We start from the raw sequence: 21,309 nt of genomic DNA, 5'->3' as shown, positions 1-21,309 counted from the left end.
AGATCCCGAAAGCCTTTTCCCCGCCTGCAGTGGTGAGCCCCTGGACACCTGGGCATGGTTGGAGCCGTGCTTTAGAAAGAGGGGTCTGGCCATTTGTACCTACCAGGAGCTGAGGGCCCTTTGGGTGACCCCCCTCCTGAACCTCGAGGCTCTTACCCCCTCCTTCCCTGAGGAAGGGCTCCTCTTCACTCCTCAGGAAACAGAAGTGAGAGTTCTTGGGTCCTCTGCTTTCGGAGGAAGTCATATCAGAGCACCACTGATGGTGATGAAATCCACCCCCGGAATTAGCAACCACCAACCCCCCGCCCCCTCCACTTTAGCAAACTGCTCGGCAGCTCTTCCCCAGCTTGTTTTGACTCCCTGGGTTCTGGGCCAGAAGTATCCATCAGGGCTCCTGCCCGCCAGCCAGGACGTTCCTTGGCCTCCCCGGGGTGACCAGATCCTGCACTGCCCCTCCACTCCCTCCTCTTCGGCTCTGCCCAGAGATCAGTGATGCCTGTACTTTGATTGTGTGTTAATAAGGACTTCAGTGGGCCCCCTGGGTGGCTCAGTCGGTTCAGCGTCTGACTCCTGATTTTGGCTCAGGTCGTCATCTCACGGTTTGTGGGATCGAACCCTGCATCGGGCTCTGCGCCGCTGACAGTGCGGAGCCTGCTTGGGATTCTCTCTCTCTCTCTCTCTCTCTGCCCCTGCCCTTTACACTCTCTCTTTCTCAAAATAAAGAAATAAACTTACAAAAAAAAAAAAAAATAAGGACTTCAGTTCTGGAGGCTAGAGCTTGACAGACCTGTGTGTTCTCTCAGTGGAAGTGAGTCTGACTTGTCCTTCCCAGGCCTGGAAGGATAGAGCCGGGATCCGTGAGGTCACAGCTAGAGCAAGGTCTTGGCTGAAATCCTGGCTGTGCTGCTGGCCAGCCAGGCATCCCACAACTAGCTGGGCAAGTCGCTTCCCTGTTCCAAGACTCTGTTTCCCCATCTCATCAGCGGAGTTGGCAGCCTGGCTGCGACCATAGGGTTAAATGACATCATGTGTGCAAATGAGCCTGGGATCTATTACAGGCCAGGAGAGGTTAATGGCATTAGGGAATCAGAGCTGGAACTACAATAAGGTAGAGACCATTCAGTCCCAGTTTCAGATAAGGGAGTCTCAGATAAGGGAATTCGAGATCCAAAGGTTGTGGTGGGTGGGGCTTGGGGTGGGGGAGTGGAAGGAAGCTGAGAGAAGAATTGAGAGGGGATCTGGACATTCTGCCTTATGCTTCCTGTGTCCCACCCCCAGCCCCGCCCCGCCCTGCTCCCCACCAGCACACACATCTGCCAAAGGAAGCCCCAATTTCATGTCTCCTTCCTGAAAGGCCTCATCGAAGAAGAAGAGCACAGAAGTGACCGAGTGTGTCAGCATTGATTCCGTGGAGGTGCAAGCAGTTCCAAAGCTGGAAGGCAGGGGGAAGGAGGGCACGAGTTAGTGTGAGAAACAAGGCGGGGATGGGGGAGAATTGGCCCCGGGGAAGAGGAGGCAGAGAGGACTGGCTTCGTTTGTTTCTTCAAGCTTCTGTGGAATGGGCCTTCGGTGCCCCGAGTCCTGGCAGCCCCCCACTTTCCTAGACAACACTTCTGCCTTCTCCTCCCCCGCCCTCACTCTCAGCCCCTGACCTTGCTTCCTGTTTCAACAGCGAGGGCTAGATGCAATCCCCAGAAAGCCGGCACGAGCCCCCGCCAGCCATCTGCCGACACCTGTTTCCATACGCTGTGACCTGGGCCCGTGCCTGACAGAGTGGCCAGCGCCTCCTGTGCACGAGGCCCCTTCCCCTGCCCCCTTCCCGTGACGCTCCAGTTCTTCCCCTCACACCTATGCAAACGTGTTGTGATTTCTCCCATTTAAAACAAGGAAACCTATGGGGCTCCTGGGTGGCTCAGTCGGTTAAGCGTCGGACTTTGGCTCGGCTCTCAGTCTCAGGTTCCTGGGTTCGAGCCCGACGTGGGGCTCTGCGTTGACAGCTCAGGGCCTGGAGCCTGCTTCAGATTCTGTGTCTCCCTCTCTCTCTCTCTGCCTCTCCCCTGCTTGTGTTCTCTCTCAAAAATAAATAAATAAATAAACAAACATTAAAAAATAAATAAAACCAGGACACCTGGACCCCGAATCCATCTGTCTCAGCCCCCTGGCTGGAAGGAGCCCCTTCTTCCTCTCTCTGAGTCCCCCCTGCAGGCTCTGCCCGCTTCCACTCTCCCCGAAAGCCCTTTTAAAGATCACCACGATGTCCGATGTCCCTCCCGGTGGTCAGTTTTCAGCTCTCCTTTGCTTGGTCTGTTGGCAGCTTTGACAGCTGCTCACCCCCTGTTGAAAATACATCTCAGGGGCACCTGGGTGGCTCAGTCATTTGAGCGTCAGACTTTGGCTCAGGTCATGATCTCGCACTTCGTGAGTTTGAGCCCTGCATCTGGCTCTGGGCTGACAGCTTAGAGCCTGTGCCTGCTTCGGATTCTGTGTCTCCTTCTCTCTCTGCTCATCTCCTACTCATGCTCTGTCTCTCACTCTGTCTGTCTCTCTCAAAAATAAATAAATATCAAAAAGAAAAGAAAAGACATCTCTTCATGTGCCTTTCAGGGTGCCACGCTTCCGGTTTTCCTTCTTCCTCGTGGGCTGCTTCTTTTCTGTTTCCACCCCTCGCTTCTTCCTACCTCTTTCTTGAATATTGGGTGTCCTCAGGCTGTCCCCAGATGTCTCATCTGCACTCACTCCTTGGTGGTCTTACCCAGCCTTAAATCCTGTCTATATGTGGATGGCCATCAAATCAATTGATCTAGCTCAAACCCCTTCTGATTTCCAGGTTTGCGCCCCACCCTGCTGCCCCGGATCAGATAGAGTTCCATTTGGTATCTGATGGGCATCTCATTGTAACATGCCCCCAAACCACGGTCCTGTCTGCCCCCAAACCCACTCTTCCTTTGGTTCTCTAGCGTGTGGATGGCGACTCAGCCCCGCACAGTGTTCTGGCACATTGTCAGATGCCACTCTTGACTCCTTCCTTCCTCACACCCCACGTCCAAGTCATCAGCAAACCCCGTCGGCTCTACCTTCAAAATATATCCAAAATTCCTGAAGTCAAGTCTACACTGTATGTTAACTAACTTGAATTTAAATTCATATATGTGTGTGTGTGTATGTGTATATACACACATATATACATATATACATATATGTATACATATATGTATATATGTGTGTATATACATATACGTATATGTATACATATATACATACACACACACACACACACACACACACACACACACATATGTATATATATCCAAATCCATCTCAGCATTTACACCACGACCAGCCTGGTCTGGGCCCTCATCCTCTCTGGCCTGAACTGATTCATCTGCGATGCTTCTGTTCTCCCCGAATCCCTGCTTGTCAGCACAGCAGCCCGAGAGCGGGGTCCTCGAGAACAGGAGTCTGATCACATCACCCTTTGCTCCAAACCTCCCAGGGGCTCCTCTCTCGCTGAGACAAAGACCGTTCCTTGCCAGGGCCTATGTGACCCCTTGCGATTCGGCCTCTCCCACCTCCAACCTCCAGGCTGCAGCCGTACTAAACCTCCCACCTGCCAGGTGGGCTCTCATTGCAACCCTTCTCCCAGGTGTCCCTCAGGCTTCCTTCCTCATCACCCTCTGTCACCTAATACAGCCTTCCCTGGTGACCCTGGGTGAGGTCGTAACACCAGCCTAGTAGGCCCCAGCCCCGTTCTTGGCCCTATAGCACCTGCCACCTCTCAGACACCATATAGATCGTATTTATTTGTTCACTGTCACGCTGTCTTCCACCCGAATATAAGATCCACGGGGCAGAGACGGGTCGTCTTGGGTGCACGACCGCCGTGCCCGGCACATTGTAGGCCTTCAGGAAGTACGTGCTGAACGAATGAGTGAGTGTGTAAAGGATTTGAAGCAGTTGCTCCTTGCATTTAGGCAAGGCCAGAAGAGCTTCAGATGGTCTCTAAGGATCTGCTAACCACAATCAGGTGAAACAGAGGGAGAGGTGCTGGAGAGCTGGGCTGGGCATCTTTTAGAAGAAAGTAGATGACGATCTGTGTGGGGCCAGGTCTATAGCTGGCCAGACTACAAGGGAGGAGAGCTCTTTTCCTGAGCCTTATGTAACAGATGTGGTTTTGTGTAAATCACACTTCTGTAAATGGAATCCTATTTTAAATGTACTAGCAGAGGCTGCTATTTAAAGGAATGTGATGCCAAATTCTTTTGTGAAATGAATCATCTCCTAATGTGTCCTTAGTGTCAATTCATATCCCCCCCCCCCCCCAGAAATGTGTATTGACTTAAACCAAAGTCTGCCTGTCTGAGGTAAGGAAACCTCCATGTCCCGTTTTTCCTCTGTCCTGGCCATTCCCTTTCTCTTTGTCCTCATTCTTCCCCTGCTTCATTTCTGCCTTTCCTTTGGCTGAGTTGTTGTTGTTGTTTTTGTTTCCTCCTTAGACTCTGACATAGAATGTTCTTCTGTAGCATGACCAGAAAGAAGTAAAGAGTACGAGGGGCGCCTGGGTGGCTCAGTCGGTTGAGCGTCCAACTTCGGCTCAGATCATGATCTCACAGTTCGTGAGTTCAAGCCCCGCATCGGGCTCTGTGCTGACAGCTCAGAGCCTGGAGCCTGCTTCAGATTCTGTGTCTCCCTCTCTCTCTGCCCCTGCCTCGCTCACATTCTGTCTCTCTCTCTCTCTCTCAAAAATAAAAATAAACATTAAGAGTACAAGGGGCGCCTGGGTGGCTCAGTCACTTGAGCGTCCAACCCTTGATTTCAACTCAGGTCATGATCCCAGGGTCCTGGGATTGAGCCCATGTGGGGCTCTGTGCCGAGCACGGAGCCTGCCTGAGATTCTCTCTCTCCCTCTGCCCCTCTCTCCAGCTCGTGCTCTCTCTCTCTCTCTCTCTAAAAGAAAGGAAGGAAGGAAGGAAGAGAAAGAAAGAAAGAAAGGAAGGAAGGGAGGGAGGAAGGAAGGGAAAGAAAGGAAAAGAAAGAAAGAAAGAGAGGAAGAAAGAGAAAGAAAGAAGGAAGGAAGGAAGGAAGGAAGGAAGAAAGAAAGAAAGTTGAACAGTGGTCCCCTTCCAGAAAGAAAGAAAGAAAGAAAGAAAGAAAGAAAGAAAGAAAGAAAAGAAAGTTCAACAGTGGTCCCCTTCCAGAAAGAAAGAAAGAAAGAAAGAAAGAAAGAAAGAAAGAAAGAAAGAAAAGAAAGTTGAACAGTGGTCCCCTTCCAGAAAGAAAGAAACAAAGAAAGAAAGAAAGAAAGAAAGAAAGAAAGGAAAGAAAGTTGAACAGTGGTCCCCTTCCAGACCAAATGAATCCAGTCTGGGGTGGAGCGGAGGAGTCTGTTAGGGTGATAGTCTCAGGTGATACTCGTACACAGCTGAGTTTGGGAACCACTGACCAAAGAAGCAATCGTGTGCTGTTTGCCGTTCTCACATCCGAGCCCACCCCCTGCAGGAGGCTGGATGAACATCTGCTTCGGGGTTTTGCCAGGATGGCCAGTGTGAACCTGGCTGTAGACTGTTCTAGGACTGGCTGGAGCTCAGGGCTCAGGAATATCCCCTCTCAGTGCATCACCCATCCTGCTAATATCTTAGACGAGAGCAAGGTCCTGTGGCCACACTGCCTGGTAGAGTTCTGTCCTAATTCTCCCCAGAGTTTTGCAACAAACTTGGGCTTCCCGGACCCGCCACCCAATCTCGGTTTCCCTTCCAACCTGAATGTGTCTCTCTGAGAAAACACAACTGTGTGTTAAGGGTTCAGTGGAAAGTGTGGGAGCATCTAAGACCAGAAACTGCCTCCTAAAAATAGTGGAAGGTTGACTCATTTATTTAGAGGTTATTTGGCCTAGGGTCAGGTTTCCACTCTGGATTTTCTGAGAACTTTTTCCTTTTGGTTCTGATCAGACCAAGAGATCGTAACATCTGCTAGTAGGCCTGGTTGGACCTTTTACAAGACAAGAGAAATCTGCCTCTAAGATAATGAATGTGGGTGGCTCAGTCGGTTGAGCATCCAACTCTTGATTTCAACTCAGGTCACCATCTCACGGTTCGTGAGTTCAAGCCCCATGTCGGGCTCTGTGCTGACAGTGTGGCGCCTACTTGGGATTCTCTGTCTTCCTCTCTCTCTTCCCCTCCCCTGCTCGTGTTCTCTCTCTCAAAACAAATTAGTACAATTAAAAAAAATTTTTTTTAAGTTCTCATCACAAGGGAAAACTTTTTTAAAAAGATAATGAATGTGTTGAGGGCAGAGCAGAGGCTTAGCAAACAAGTCGGCTTTGGCTAAGAGGTCAGTTATAACTATCTGACTACATCTAACTGGGACATAGAATGCGTACCTGATGGAGAAGGGCCGGTGCTGGGGCTGCTGTGTGGCTTGACCTCTCCAAGCCCACTTGTTAATAAAGTGCGCCCCGCCTCCCTCCTCGGGTGTTCTCAGCATCGATAAGACAGTGGATTTGAAAGCTCTTGGAAGCTGAAAAGGACTAAGCAAAAATTGGAAATGCTTATTGCCATTATCATTCAAGCACACCTGGTATTTACACACTGGAGTGAGCCAAACAGGTAAATTGGGAATGTTTAAAGTTACAGAATTAGTTGATGGGCTCAGAAAGAACGATATCTCCTCAGAGCCACCCCCGTACATAAAGTGGGGTTGTCTTTATGTACAAATTGTGTTCATGGGGGCGCCTGGGTGGCTCAGTCGTTTGAGTGTCTGACTTCGGTTCAGGTCATGATCTTACGGTTCATGAGTTCGAGCCCCACATCAGGCTCTCTGCTGCCTGTCAGCGCAGAACAAAACCGTGTTCACGAGCCCAAAACAAAACCGTGTTCATGAAGATCGGATCATAGCCGCGTGAAGACCACCCTCTGAAGCGAGACATAAAAGCTGAAGAATTGAGCGGGGAGGGGACCCTGAGCCGAAATGGAGAGTTTGGACCCCAGAAGGTCAGGAGTCACCCTAGAGTCCTCAGCTGGGAGGAACGCATGAGGAGTTACTCCTGAGGCTTTATTATTTGGGTCCATTTGTGGTGGAGACTAGAGGTGGGGGGCCATATAGCCAAATGGGCATTAGGTAGGGGGGCGTGTGGTAGAAATGGAACCAAAAATAGCGATCTGCGGGAGAAGTGGCAGGCTTTGGCACATCTGGGTACAGCAAGTGCTTCCTGGCTCGTTCATGTGACAGACGGAACAGGGCTCTGGAAGGACACAGAGCGGGGAATGAATGGGTGGCTCCTATGCCCAGGGACCCCCTGTCAGCCCGGCGCCACCTCCCCCTTGGGTCTTGAGATAGTGGGAGAAACGTTGCTCTGTGTTACTAAAAGAGAAGAGACAAAACCGACCTCACAGAAAGCTGAGGTGGGGGGTGCAGGGGAGGGGAGGAGAGGAAGCTGGCAATGCCGGTGGTTCGGGGAGAGACACAGCACAGGGTTTCCGCTCTTACAGAGCAGCTGTCTCTCTGGGAGGCAAGGGGTGTCGCAAAAGGCCACTCCAGCCTGGCCGGTGAAGAGCGAACCATCAGGACATGTCTGATGAGGCTGCCCGAGTCTTGACCGTGTGGGCAGACTTGCCTGGAAAGTGACTGGGACACGTTCTCCGGTGCAAAATTCCTGGTGAACAGGGGCATTGCAATTTCATTTGCTCAGAAGGCAGAACCGATGCTTCCTCTGTGGCAAGAGAGGCAGAACTGTAGCAGAGGGGTGCTGTTCCAAAGCCTCGGCCACCTGCAGGTGGGCAGAGGGGAGACGGGCCATGAGACCCACTGTCTCAGTACCTAACCCTCTCGTCCTGTCTCCCAGGGCCTTCTGAAGGTCTAGGTGGGCCCCACGCCCAGGGTTGTTAAGGAAGGAGACACGGGTGTATGGAGAAAAGGGGGAGCCTCGTGAGAAACCAGGCTGCTCAAGTCCATGGGCAGTGTGGGCATGGGATTGTAGGTCGGCGGATGCAAGTACAGATAATATGGCAATTTTTGCCCAAGGATATGACAGGATGACCTGGCAGAAGGGGACTCTTGGGCAGCAGCAATTATAAATGAAGGCAGTAAGACTAGAACCACAGAGGTGACAGAAAACTGAATGTGTTGCCTTCTCCAGGTCGGGAGGGACGGGGTAGGGTCCCCTGCCTTTCTGTCATCAGTTACCCCCGTGCCGAATGATCTGATTTGGAGAAGTTCTGGGGAACTCTGCGGACACAGGGCTGTAGGGACTCCCAGGGTGATGGTAGAGGAACCAAGAGTAGGAGGGGACAGGGTGACCTGGGAAGGTCTCCCAGAGGCTTGCAAGTGTGGGGAGGGGCCTCCTAGGAGGGACACTGGGCTCTCACTTTGTCCCTTTCTTCGTGCCTTGGAATTTGGGGAGCTTTGGGACCAGTAATGAGGGGCAGGCAGATCGGAGAGGCGTCTTGTGTAGAAAGGGAGAGTACTCTTCGCAGGATTCATGAGCATCCTGGATCGATTTCAGAGAAGGATGGAGAGGCACAGACATCCCTTGGAGAGACTGCAGGTTCGGTTCCAGACCACCGCAGCAATGCGAATATCGCAAGAAAGCAGGGTCAGATGAAATTTTTGTTGCCCACTGCATATAAAGGTTATATCTACCTTGTGCTGTAGCCTATTAAGTATGCATTCGTGTCCTGTCAAAAGAACAAAATGCATACATGCCTTAATTAAAAATGCTTTTGTTAAAAAAAAAAATGCTAACCATCATCTAAGCTCTCAGCTAGTCGTCATCGCTGATCACAGATCACCACGACACATAATAATAACGAAAAAGTTTGCAGTATTGCAGGAATCACCAAAATGTGACCAGAGACACGAAGTGAGCAAATGCTACGTGCCGATAGACTTCCCTGATGTAGGGTCTCCACAAACCATCCGTTTGTAAAAAAAATAAAAATAAAAATAATAATAATAATAATAATAATGCAGCATCTGTGAAGCAGTAAGGCAAAGTGCAATAAATCGAGGCATGCCTGTATTTGTCTCTGGCAAAAGAGATGTTTTTTTTGCAGCCTCTCTGCCCTCATTCTGGGGACATCCTATGCCTGTGTGTTCTCCTCATCCTCATGTATGACCCTGTCTGGAGAAGGAGAGGCAGCCTTGCAGCCACCATTCCAACGGGAACACGCTGGGAGGGCCTGGAGGGAGGGACACTGGTGAGGGACAGGTACTGAGAGCCCCACCCCTGAACCCCGGGCCCTGGGAAGGAGGGCCGTTCATTTTGTCTTGGCTGCTTCCCACTCTGCCTCCCATCCTCTCCTCCCCATACAGACTTTCACCTCCATCACGGAGCTGCTGCATTTCTTGCCCTGGTCACCAGTGATGTCATAGGCAGTGGCGAATTCTCGGTCCTCACCCACCTGCCGCTGCAGCACTCTTTGACACACTGTCTTCACCAACAGGGGTGACCCCCCCACCCCTCGATTCTCCTCCTGCCTCGCATGGCTGTTATTTATGTCTTCTTCCCCGGTTTTCTCATTCCTCCCAGAATTCCATCCCCAGCTCCTCCGGAACCTCCTAGGCTCAGAAGGCATAGGGGCCCTGGAAGACCGTCTTGTGTAAACACTCCTCCGGCAGCCCGGGCCAAGCATCCGTGCCCACCTTCCAAAGTCTCCTTGTCCACCTCCCACTAAACTTGCTTTCTTTCTCTTTAAGGCCAGGTCTACTGAAATGTAATGTAGATGTCATAAAAGTCACCATTGTTGGCATAGAGTTTTGTGAGTTTTGACAGGAACGTGCAGTTAGGTAAACTCCACGCAATCGAGATTGAGGATAGGATCACCTCCCCCAAATCATGCCCCTTTGTAACCACCCCTTCCTCCACCTCCAGTCCCTGGCAACCAGTGACCTGTTTTTTTTTTGTTTTTTTTTTTTTTTATTCCTATAATTCTAACTTCTCCAGAATGTCCTATAAATGGAATCATGCAGTTTGTGGCCTTTTGAGTCTGGCTTCTGTCACTTGACATCCATACTTTGAAGATTCACCCATGTTGTTGGCATGAATCAATAGTTTGTTCCCTTTTATTGCTTCCTGTGGTGGGGCTGTACTGCAGCTTGTGTATTCATCCCCAAGTTCAAGGACGTCGTAACTGTTTCCAGTTTGGAGGATGATGGACAAAAAACACAGCTTCTCTTAATGCTCACTGCCGGGTTGTGTCAGATCCCCGAGGACCTCCACTTCCCAAGTGCTGGGAATTGAGATATTTAAAGACCTCTGTACCCTTTCTTGCCCATCCCTACTTTGCACCACCTCTTGCCCTGATATCTGTTCTTATCTGACCTTGGGTGGTTCCCCATACTCATTGGGTTCCTTTGCATGCACCCACATTATCCATGTTCCTCTTGGATGGGGCGCCCAAAGCTGCATGCCGCATTTGGTGCCCGGCAGGATGTCTGGCACATGGTGGGATGAATCAGTACTCCCAAATGCGGTTGAAAGCCATAAAACCAAGGACTGGCTCTTGTTCTCGGTCATCTAATTCTGTTGATATAGCCCAAAATGAACTTCGCTTCTTGAATTTCATGTTATTATAGTGGCCACGTCATACTGTTAAACTCAGCTAACCTACCGGGAACTCACTGGGCACTTACTTTCTGTCCATGTGCAGTTGAATTCTGGGCCCAGGCGTATTCTTCTGTCCCACTGGTTATCACCTATGGTCATACCCTTCCACTGTCATCCAAACACATGTGCACTTGCTCTAGACATTACTTAGATCTGGCGCTATGCCTTCTGTATACCCTCAGTAGTAAACACGGTGGAGGGCACAAGTCCAGGGTGGCGGCACACCCTACCCCAAGGTGACGGTAGCCAGTTATCAGCACCTGCAAGCAGAGACAGCTGCCCTCATGGATCTTCCCTCGTAACCCAGGGACTGGCAAGCTTTTCCAGAAAAGGGCCAGGTCGTAAACTTTTGGCTTTGTGGCCAGATGCTGTTGCTTCCCCCTGCCTCTCCCTTCCTCCTCTTCCCTTAAAAATGTCAAAACCAACCTTCACTCACAGGCCACACACAAGCAGGCTGCAGATTCAGCTGGAGGTTAGTGGTTTGCAACACTGATACCCTGTAGTTTCTTGTCCTTGTGTATGAGATGTTGTACGAAACTTTGTTAAATGCCTTGATCCTCGAAATTCAGACACACGGTGCGTCTGCTTGATTTTTCTGAAATGTTGCCTTAGAGTCTAGAAGGCACATCACCTTGGCTTGCTCCAGTTCACTCAGCACCGGCGACCCTTCGACACCCTCCTAACTCGCCTTGGGTTTTCCCTTTCAATGCTCCGTCTGCCTTTTTCAGTTCAAAGGTCCTTCTGGACGGAAAAGACAGAGGCAAAATAGGAGTTTATCATCCACAGTGCACCACTGGCAGAAAGCAGCGTGCCCATTCCGTCTTGTTCTTTTTGCGTTTTGTACGATAAGATAGGCTTTTTGGGTTTCCTCCACATTTTCTGGAAGCTTCATCTCATTTTCGGCTTTCGCTTTCTGATACCACTCATCCGTCTGTGCCACTCGTAGACGTAGGCATAAGCAGCTTGCGTAAGTAGCTTGCACACCCAAACTGGTTACTTTTTTTCATAAAGCGTTGCTGAAATTGCACAGAGAAGAGGGAAGGAAAGAACAGGAAGAGGAAGGAGGACGGTCCTTATCTCCCTACAAACAGTTAACTCTTGGATGGCAAGGTCCACTCTCTTCCATCTTGTGTTGACCAGGAGCGCCTCGCTCCGTGCCCCACACCCAGGCACCTGGTCCAGTTGCATAGAATGCCCATCCCAGTCTGCAGAAGGCCCACTTGGGCTTGCATAGCTCAGTGCTACAGCCTAGAGGCAGCCCTGCACTACATCTGATAGGTATTCAGTCAAAATCACAATTCCTTGGTGTTTTCTACTTAAAAAAAAAATCTTCCACAAAACACAAAATTCACCATCTTAGCCAATTTAAGGCGCATAATTGAGTAGCGTGGTGCAGCCATTGCCACTAGGTTCAGAACGTTTTCGGCATCCCGAGAGGAAACCCCATCCCCATGAGCCACTGCCCATCCCCCCCACTCCTACCCGAACCTGGCAACCAGCAACCTGCCCCCTGTCCCTGTGGATTCACCCCTTCTGGACGTTTCCTATGAATGGAATCCTATAGCCCATGACATCGTGTCTGGCTTCTTGACTTAGCACGATGTTTCTGAGGTTCATCCACGCTCCTTTTTGTGTGTGGATGTGTGTTTTGATTGTGGCAAAACACATGTAACATAAAAATGTCCCATCTTAACCACTTTTAACGGTCCAGTTCAGTGGCATTGAGTGCATTCACACTTCTGCACCTGTCATCACCATCCGTTTCCAGAACCTTTTCATCTTCCCAAAACTGAGATCGGTCTCCACTGAACACTAACTCCCCATTCCCCCTTCCTCCCAGCCCCCGGCACCCACCATTCTGCCTCTGTCTCTTCTATTTTGACTACTCAAAGTAGCTCACGTACATGGAGTCCAACAGTATCCCTCCTTCCGTGTCTGGCTAACTTCACCGAGCATCATATACTCCAGGTTCATCCACACTGTAGTGTGTGGTAGGATTTCCATCTTTCTGAGGCTGAATAATATTCCACTGTGTGAACAGACCATGTCTTCACTTATCCATTGCTCTGTGGACGAACACTTGTGTTGTTCCCACCAGTGTTTTCCACTTCGGAGCACTGGTTTCCTGCTGCACGGTCTTGACCACCCTCCTCCCAACTCAGGTTTGTACCCCTCGCCAATTGCAGGAGTGATTGACAGTTTTTAATCTTGTCAACTTGCTTACTCCATCTTCCCTTCCAGATGATGAGACTGTAGAACAGCGCCTTTCTTTCTGCTAGGCCCTCTGAAATCTGTGTGACCCGGATGGCTTGGTTACTCCCCACCTATCCTGAACCTGGAGGATATGGTCGGGGGCTTCATAGAATGGGAGGAAGAGGGAGATGTGATTCTAATTTCAATAGCCCCCCAGGTTGTGATACAGAGAAGCCACACAAAATACTAAAAAGAAAAAAAAAAATACTGTCATAGTCTGTCTGGGCTGCCATGATAAAATGCCATAGACTGAGTGGCTTAAATAACAGGAATTTATTTTTCACAGTTCTAGAGATTAGGTGCCTGCTGATTCAGATCCCTGGAGAGGGCTCTCCCTGTGACTTGTAGACGGCTGCCTTCTCGTTCTGTCCTCACATGGTGGAGAGAAAGAAAATGAGAGAAAGCAAAGATGCTCTGGTGTCTCTCTCTCCTTTTTTTAATGTTTTATTTGTTTTTGAGAGAGAGAGAGGAAGTTGGGAAGGGCCAGAGAGAAAGGAGGACAGAGGATCGAAGCAGGCTCTATGCTGACAGCCTCCAGCCCGACGTGGGGCTCAAATTCACAAACTGTGAGATCATGACCTGAGCCAAAGTCAGACACTCAGTGGACTGAGCCACCCAGGCGCCCCCATAAGGGCACCGATTTCATCATGAGGAGCCCATTCTCACGAGTTCATATAACCCTAATCACCTCCCAAAAGCCCTCATCTCCAGATACCGTCACATCAGAGGTTACGACTTCAACTTACAAATTTGGGGGGTACACAATTCTGTTCATAACAAATAACCTTTTATAAAAACAAGGAAATGAGTGGAAGTATTTAGCTATATAGAACCTAGCTAAGTACTAGAGGATAATAAGAACAAGTAGCTGGATATCATTAGTTAGGGCGGCTTCTATGTAACTATCAGCAAGAATTTTTTTTTTTTTTTTTTTTTTTTTTTTTTTTTTTTTTTGAGAAAGAGCAGGTCGGGGAGTGAGGGAGGGGCAGAAGGTTGGCAGGGGAGAGAAAGAGATTGAGAATCTGAAGCAGGCTTCACGATCAGTGTGGAGCCAGACATGGGGCTCAATCCCACCACCCCACCACCCCAGGATCATGACCTGAGCCAAAACCAAGAGTCAGACGCTCAACCGACTGAGCCACCTGGGTGCCTCCACCCCCAGCAAGATTTTTGACTTAAGAACTGTGAGGAACTTGGAGGAAGGAGAAGATGGGGCATCCTAGACAGGAGAGGGGAGGGCACACGGTAGGGAGCACTGACAAGGAGGTCTGCTTGGAGAGATCTGAGCAGACAAGGCCTTCATCCATCAATTCGTCTGGGTACCAGGCATAGTAGGTGTGCTCATGGGGGAAACGGCCAGATAACATGGTCCCTGCCCTCACGGAGATCACTGGCGGGTGGGGAAAGACACCAAGCAAATGAACAAACAAGGGAATTTCAGCTTGCGATAAGAGCCTCTGCAGGAAATAACCAGGGTGGTTAATCTTGGTAAAGAGATACTGCAGGACAAGGGGCGGGGAGATGCCGTAGATTAGACGGGCCGCCTAGGAGGTGACATTTGAACGGCCCAGAGAGGGAGGAAAAGCCAGCCTTGCAGATGGAAGAGGTTCCGGGCATAAGGAGCGTCAGCGACAGAAAGACTTAGAAACGCCGAAGGAACAAAAAGACAGCAGTGTGGTTGGACCGGGTGGGCTGCATGAAAGCACGGACTTCATTCTGTGTGCACACGGTGGTCAGCTCTGAGCGGGGGCGTGACCTCACCCGCGTACATACAGATCACTCTGGTTGCTGGGTGCAGAGCAGCTTGGGAAGGGCCGGTACGGTGGGGACCCTATCTCAGTGGTTTGGGCTGCGGAGGAGGCAGAGGAGTGGAGAGAAGCAGAGGGGTCAGGGGGTGGGGAGGGCCCAATGGTCGATGTCTGGACGGAAACTCAGAGGCAAAGGCTCATTAAGGAGGACTCGGAGGGACACGGGGAGAGAAATACACGGGTGGGCGTGCTGGCGGAAGTTGGGAGTGCAAAGCCACGGGCTTAGTTGAGATCATTAAGGAGGGAGGGCAAGTGGATAGAGATCTGGGGACGAGCCACCAAAGAAACCAGGGGACCAGGCGTCAGGGGTGGGAGGCGAGAGGCAGGCTGCTGACGGGGGCACAGTGTGGGGAGCCGAACTGGGTTGGAATCCTGGCCCCACCTGCTGTTGCCTGTGCTACTTTGGACAACTCGTCTTGGAAACGTGGGCTCAGATTCCCCGCCTTCCAGGGCTGAAGGGGAGGATCGGAAGCAAATCTCCTGAGTGCAGCGCTCCGTGGCAGCTCTGCTGACAGCAATGATGACCGCGCTACTATTCTTTCTGATCCAGAGAAGATTTAAAAAGACTTGATGTGGGACACCATGCATTCTCGGTGCGAAGGCACCCAGTGCGGAAGGCCACGTTTCATCTTCCGCACCTTGATCATCCTTCCCCGGGCTCTCATGACCTCACCTGGGTTCTGAACCCTGCCGCCCTGGCTCAGGCTCCGCGTCCCGGCCATGAACTCAAGCTGTGCCCCCCTCTCCCGTGACTGCTGCAGCGCCCTCCTGCGCTCCGTGCGTCCCCGGTGTCTTACCCTCTCCTCACCCATCACCAGCCTGGTCCTCCCCAGCGGATCCCTTTCTGCCCTGCGTCTCGGCATCGGGCACTGGGGAGGAAGGTTCTCCCAGCCCTGTGTTGGCTGAGCCCAGTTCGTGGAGGCCATCTCAGGGGCGCAGGCTGGTTGGGGGAAGGATGAGACCTGAGACCAACTCGCAGGTGTGAAAAGCGCCCTTCCTCTGGTCTGTTTCCCTCAGGCTCCAAACCAGATGAGGGGAAGCACACTGTAAGGTGTCACCAGCTCCCAGCCCGTCCCCAGGCCGCTGGCGGCCACCAGCTGTGCCTTTGCTCAGCCACCTGCACCCCACGTGCTCTTGGCATTTACTTTCTCTGCCTTCCTTCTATCTCACTTTCTGCTTTCCCCTTCTGCTGCCCCGCCTGGTCTCGCATTTCTGTCCGCGTGGCTGGCGACGGGCAGGGGCCCCTCCGGTCCCTCGCTTTGGGACCTGCCGCCCCGACCCTGCCACATCTTCTCTGCCTGGCCCCGCCATGGAACCTTCGCGAGCCAGCCCAGCCTTGGCAGCCCAAGCACGGGGCCCCTGCCAGGAGCTGTGTGCGTGGCCGGACAGTGCCCAGCTGGCCCCCAGAGGCTGAGCCCAGGCCCCGCTTCCCGCAGCAGCAAGGCCCCACGGTTTTCCATTGGGTGCAGCCTGGCCGAGGCTACCCTAAAGGAGCAGAGGAAGGGGCTGGAGAAGGAGAAGGAGGCGCTTGGGAGAATGTCCCCCTTCCCGTGGTGCCTGCTGATAATTGGCTCTCCGGAACCAGCTCGGGACACAGGGGCCAGCTGGGCCAGGAAGCAGTGCACAATGCTGCTCTTTCAGGGGGGACTCTGCGTGGTCGCTGGTCTTGTGTGACTCCAGGGAAGTCTGGAGTACAGCCTGTTCTCAGAGGACGTTCTCTAACCTAGACCGGAGGTGAGAAATCGAACCCCGACTTCTCACTCTCTGTCCTGGGAGGGTCCCCGCAGGCATCACCTGGTTCCTGATGATTTCTTGCAGGGAGAGTCTGGGGAGGGGAGGGAAAGGGAAAAGATTTTCTCCAGGAGCCGTGAAGCATCGCGTACCTGGTGCTTTTTAGAGGGGGAGCCTGGGAAGCAAGCCACTCCTTAATCACTTGATGGTTTACTAAGACTCTGCACCTGCCTTAGCAGCTGTGGGCCCTCGAGGGAAGAAGGCAGGCCCTTGCCCTCGGGAGTTTAATCTCGGCGGGGAGGCGAGACAACATGCCAAGTGTCAAACTCTAAGAAAAATTGGAATTCAGGAAGAAGGTTGGGAAGAACTTATTGGCCAGAGTGGCCTGGCCGGTCTAAAGGGTGGTAAAGTTTGGTCTGCCCTGGCAAGACGGGCAGAATTTGGAACGTAGAAGGAACTAGAGCATGTGTGTTATGAAATTTTACAGGAAAGTCGTCGTCGTAGCTGGGAACTTCTGTCCTGGAAACATCCTGGTGTCCGACGTTCCGAGGACCCCCGAGGACCCGCAGCCTGCCATTACGAGCCCAGAATGCTGAGGCTCAGCCCTGCCAACGAGCCCAATAAATCTCTGGCTCAGAAACCGGGCGGCCTGCCTACAGCCGTGGGCCGGGCTCTCTGGGGCACTTGTATGTTAGGGAAGCATTGGTCGGGGAACTTGGGGCATGTGGGCCACAGTCATGGAAAACTCCAGTGAGCTGCAAGCGAAGGGGCCGGGGCAGCCTCCACAGGGGCAGGCAGGGCTTGCGGGGGTCAGGGAGCTGTTGGTTTGGGCAGAAACTTCATTCCGCAGCCCGGCACCAGGCTGGGCCCTTGGTCAGTGTCCTAGACTCGTACTGGCGGCTGCGACTATATGTGCACGTGGAAATTGTTCCACGCTTTCCTTTTTTTTTTTTTTTTTAAAGTTTATTTATTTTTGAGAAAGAGGGAGAGAGGGAGTGCACACTTATGAGTGGGGGAAGGACAGAGAGAGGGAGACAGAGAATCTCAAGCAGGCTCCGCATTGTCAACGTACAGCCTGATGGGCTGCTCAGTCTCACCAGTCTGAGCTCGTGATTTCCAGGGGCTTCTGCCTCCTGTCAATGTTTAGAGCACAGAACATGTGCGGTGTGCAGCCAACACACAAACACATACAGGATCTGTAGTTCCAGACTCATGATATGTTATTTTAAGGGAATTGTAAGGTGTTGGGTTTTCTTATTGTTGCAAGCAAGACTCATAGTGACCGTGAGCTTGGGCACTTGGTCAGTACGGTTTAAAGACGTATTTGTGGGGGCGCCTGGGTGGCTCAGTTGGTTAAGCGTCTGACTCTTGGTTTCGGCTCAGGTCACGATCTCACGGTTCGCGGGTTAAAGCTCCACATCGGGCTCCGCACCGGCAGTACAGAGCCTGCTTGGGATTCTCTCTCTCCTACTCTCTCTGCCCTTCCTCTGTTTGTGCTTTTATTCTCTCAAAATAAATAAAATTTTTAAAAAATTAAAACACTTAGAAGAGAACGTAGGAGTCTACCAGTATAATCCAGGGTCAGGAAAAACCTTAAGTACACGCAGAAGCGGTCAAAGTTGAGGTGAGCATACTTAACTATGTAAGACAGTCGAGCCGCCTGGTTGGCTCAGTTGGGTGAGCATCTGACTTTGGCTCAGGTCATGATCTCTTGGTTCGTGAGTTCTAGCCCCGCGTCAGGCTCTGTGCTGACAGCTCAGTGCCTGGAGTCTCCTTTGGATTATGTACCTCCCTCTCTCTCTGTTCCCCTCCCGCTTGCACTCTCTCTCTCTCAAAAATAAATAAACATTAAAAAAATTAAAAAACAAACTAAGGCAGTTGACAACCATGAGCACATGTAAGGAAATACCCAGAACTCACTAGCAGTCAGTGAAATACAAAATACAGTCACAGTGAAGCGTCACCATACCCATAAGACCAGCAAAAATGGTGATGGTGGGGACGCTTTTGTACATTGTCAGTGGAAATGTGAACCATTAGGGTCTTTTCGGAATGCAACATGGCAAGCTTATCTGGATCCTGACTGGAAGAAATGCAAGAAAGTTTTCCTGTTTTCACACAACAGGGAAATCTGAACACCTAACTAACCATTTGATGATATTAAGGAATTATCCTTAAATTTTTTTTTAATTTTTATTTATTTTTGAGAGAGAGAGGTGGGGGGAGGAACAGAGAGAGGGAGACAGGATCCAAAGTGGGCTCCACACTGACAGCAAAGAGCCCAGTGTGGGCTCGAACTCACAACCCTGCAAGACCACGACCTGAGCCAAAGTCGGACACTCAACCGACTGAGCCACCCAAGCGCCCCCATCCTTAAAAGTTTAGGTGTGATAATAGTATTATGGTTTAATTTTAAATTTTTTTTTAAATTTTTACATTTATTTATTCTTGAGACACAGAGAGAGACAGAGCACAAGCGGAGGAGGGGCAGAGAGAGAGAATGAGACACAGAGTCCAAAGCAGGCTCCAGACTCTGAGCTGTCAGCACAGAGCCCGCGGCAGGGCTCGAACTCCCGAGCTGTGAGATCATGACCTGAGCCCAAGTCGGATGCTCAACCGACTGAGCCACCCAGGTGCCCCGGTTTAATTTTTAAATTGTTCTTTTTTTTTTTCTGTAAGAGGTTCATCCTGAACCTCTGGGATTTTACTTCAGATAATCCAGAGAGCAAGGGCGTCAGAGGCTGACAGGAGAAAGCAAGGGTCAGCATACTTAACAGGCACTGGCCGAATCCCCACCACTGCCTGGTTTTTGTGCATAAAGTTTTATTTGGAACGCAGCCACACTCATTTGGTTATGTATTTGTTTAGTATCTCTGAGGCTCCTTTCGTGCTCCAACTTTTGCAAAATTGAGGACTTTCAGCAGAGAGCCATGTGGCCCACAAAGCCTAAAATACCCACTAACTGGCCCTTACAGAAAATGTTTGTGACCCCTGGTCCATAAGGAAGTGGATTTGGCTGCAAGTTCATAAGGGTTGACACTGGGGGCTGTGTGGGCCATGTTTGTCTATGTTTGGATCTTTCCATAATGGCAGATTTAAAAAAAAATCACAACACTTTGACCCAGTGTATCCCACTCCTGGAAATCTACCCATTGGGAATGAAGGCATCAATATGTATAAGCATGCTTACTAAAATGGTTTACAGTGGTTAAAAAAGTTTTTTGATGGCCTGCCAGCACGGGAATGCTTGTATAAATCATGCCCACCCACACCATGAAATATTATACTGTCTCTTTAAAGAATGAGCTAGAATTTTACCATGCCGCTTGGAGAATTTTTCATAAGATGTTTTCAAGTGAGAAAAGGAGGATGTTGAAAAGTCTGTGCTTGGTGATCGCATTTCTATAGAACAGTGGCAGAATTAACCCCTTTGGTAGGGAGGGGTGTGTGTGTGTGTGTGTGTGTGTGTGTGTGTGTGTGTGATGCATAACATGTTAACGTGGCTTAGGGTCAAATGCCAACTATGGAAAAGCACAGCCAAACAGAAAAAGGAGAAAAACTGTACTTAAGCAGCCTCCATGATAGGATCCCATTTCGTCTTTCCGTAAGTTGTATCCATAGGTACACACGATTTGCTAAATTCCAAAGGGAGTTACAATTTTTAACACAACTGGAAAGGAGTGGGTATTGTTAATGCCTTGTAAGTAAGGAAATAAAAGGGAATTTGGTTAGGGTTGGAAGATGCCCAGGAGTGGGAAAACAAGGAGTTCCAGTGACCCCGCCGCAGACCTGGGCTGGCTAGGGAAGCCTCCGTGGAAGGCTCTCGTGGTGAGAGAGGGGCGGCTGGGTGGCCTTTGGGCCGCAGCCGCTCCCTGAGCTCAGTGCCTCTTCCTCCTGCTCCCGGAGAAATAATGTTTCCCTGGGGGATGAAAAGCATCCCTTTGTGCAGGCTTTAATTGCCACGCTGTTGTATCGAGTGAATGAGTGGCAGGCGGGCACAGCAGCTGGGCACAGCCAATGCCAGGCAGCAAAGCCCGCTGCCTTAGGACAGCCTGGGCCAGCTGGCCTGGGAGCGTTGCCCACCTCTGCCCCCCACAGCCCCACCTCCTCCGACCCGGACCCTGGTCCCGGAGCGGTCCTCAGAGCACTGGGGAGGAGTCACTGGAGGGAGAGAAAGGGGTGGGGCACCTGGGAGGGTCTCAGACACTCTAGAAGCTTATTCATCTCAGCCTCCTTTCCCCTCCCCCTCCCTCTTGTTTTTCAGACTGTCAGCATCAATAAGGCCATTAATACGCAGGAAGTGGCTGTAAAGGAAAAACACGCCAGAAATATCCTTTTGGATGTTGTTTGGAAGACTGACCCCAAGGAGGGTCAAGTTGTGGGGACTGAGGTCAGGGCGAGGCATCCTTGCTCAGCTGCAGGAAGGGGAACCCCCACATCGGCCAGGCCTCCTGCAGGGTTTGAGAAGCTCGGTTGGCAGCAGCTGGCCTTCGAGACCACAGCTCATCATGAAGGGACCCAAGGACCCCGCCCGGCCTAGGACTTGAGCTCCTCAGAACTGCCAAGTCCCTTGACATTACTTTCCTTTGAGAGATTTTCTCGGGCCACAGGAGTGACTTTTCACCTGTGTCCTCAAAGCACTTCAGGCCCTGCACTTGGCCCATAGGGCCACACTGACCGCCCCCTTGGGAACATGATCGTCTCCCCTTCTCTGATCATGAAACCCAAGCAAAAGGTCTCGGCTGCAATGGTTGGCCTTACGAGAGCGCAGGGGCTCCACCAGGGAAATAAGATCCACCTGTGTGGGCCAGTTCACCCCCAAAGGCAGCAGGGGTGAAGAAGACCAGGACCCCAAGGTGGCTTAGGGAGCTGGTGGCTTGGAGGTTCTCACCAATCGCACCTCCTGGCCCCCACGCC

General features: G+C 51.2%; 1 protein-coding gene across 1 annotated transcript in view; it reads left to right on the top strand.

The window, feature by feature from the left end:
• HIP1 (huntingtin interacting protein 1) overlaps window positions 1-21,309 on the top strand; it is a 147,087-nt gene that overhangs the window by 80,187 nt on the left and 45,591 nt on the right. Inside the window, exon 2 of the mRNA XM_049639234.1 lies at window positions 20,657-20,720. Coding sequence (XP_049495191.1) covers window positions 20,657-20,720 — 64 coding nt within the window. The remainder of the gene's footprint in view (window positions 1-20,656; window positions 20,721-21,309) is intronic.

This window comes from Panthera uncia, chromosome E3, assembly GCF_023721935.1.
Source record: "Panthera uncia isolate 11264 chromosome E3, Puncia_PCG_1.0, whole genome shotgun sequence".
NCBI lineage: Eukaryota > Metazoa > Chordata > Mammalia > Carnivora > Felidae > Panthera > Panthera uncia.
This window is presented reverse-complemented; position numbering and strand designations above follow the sequence as displayed.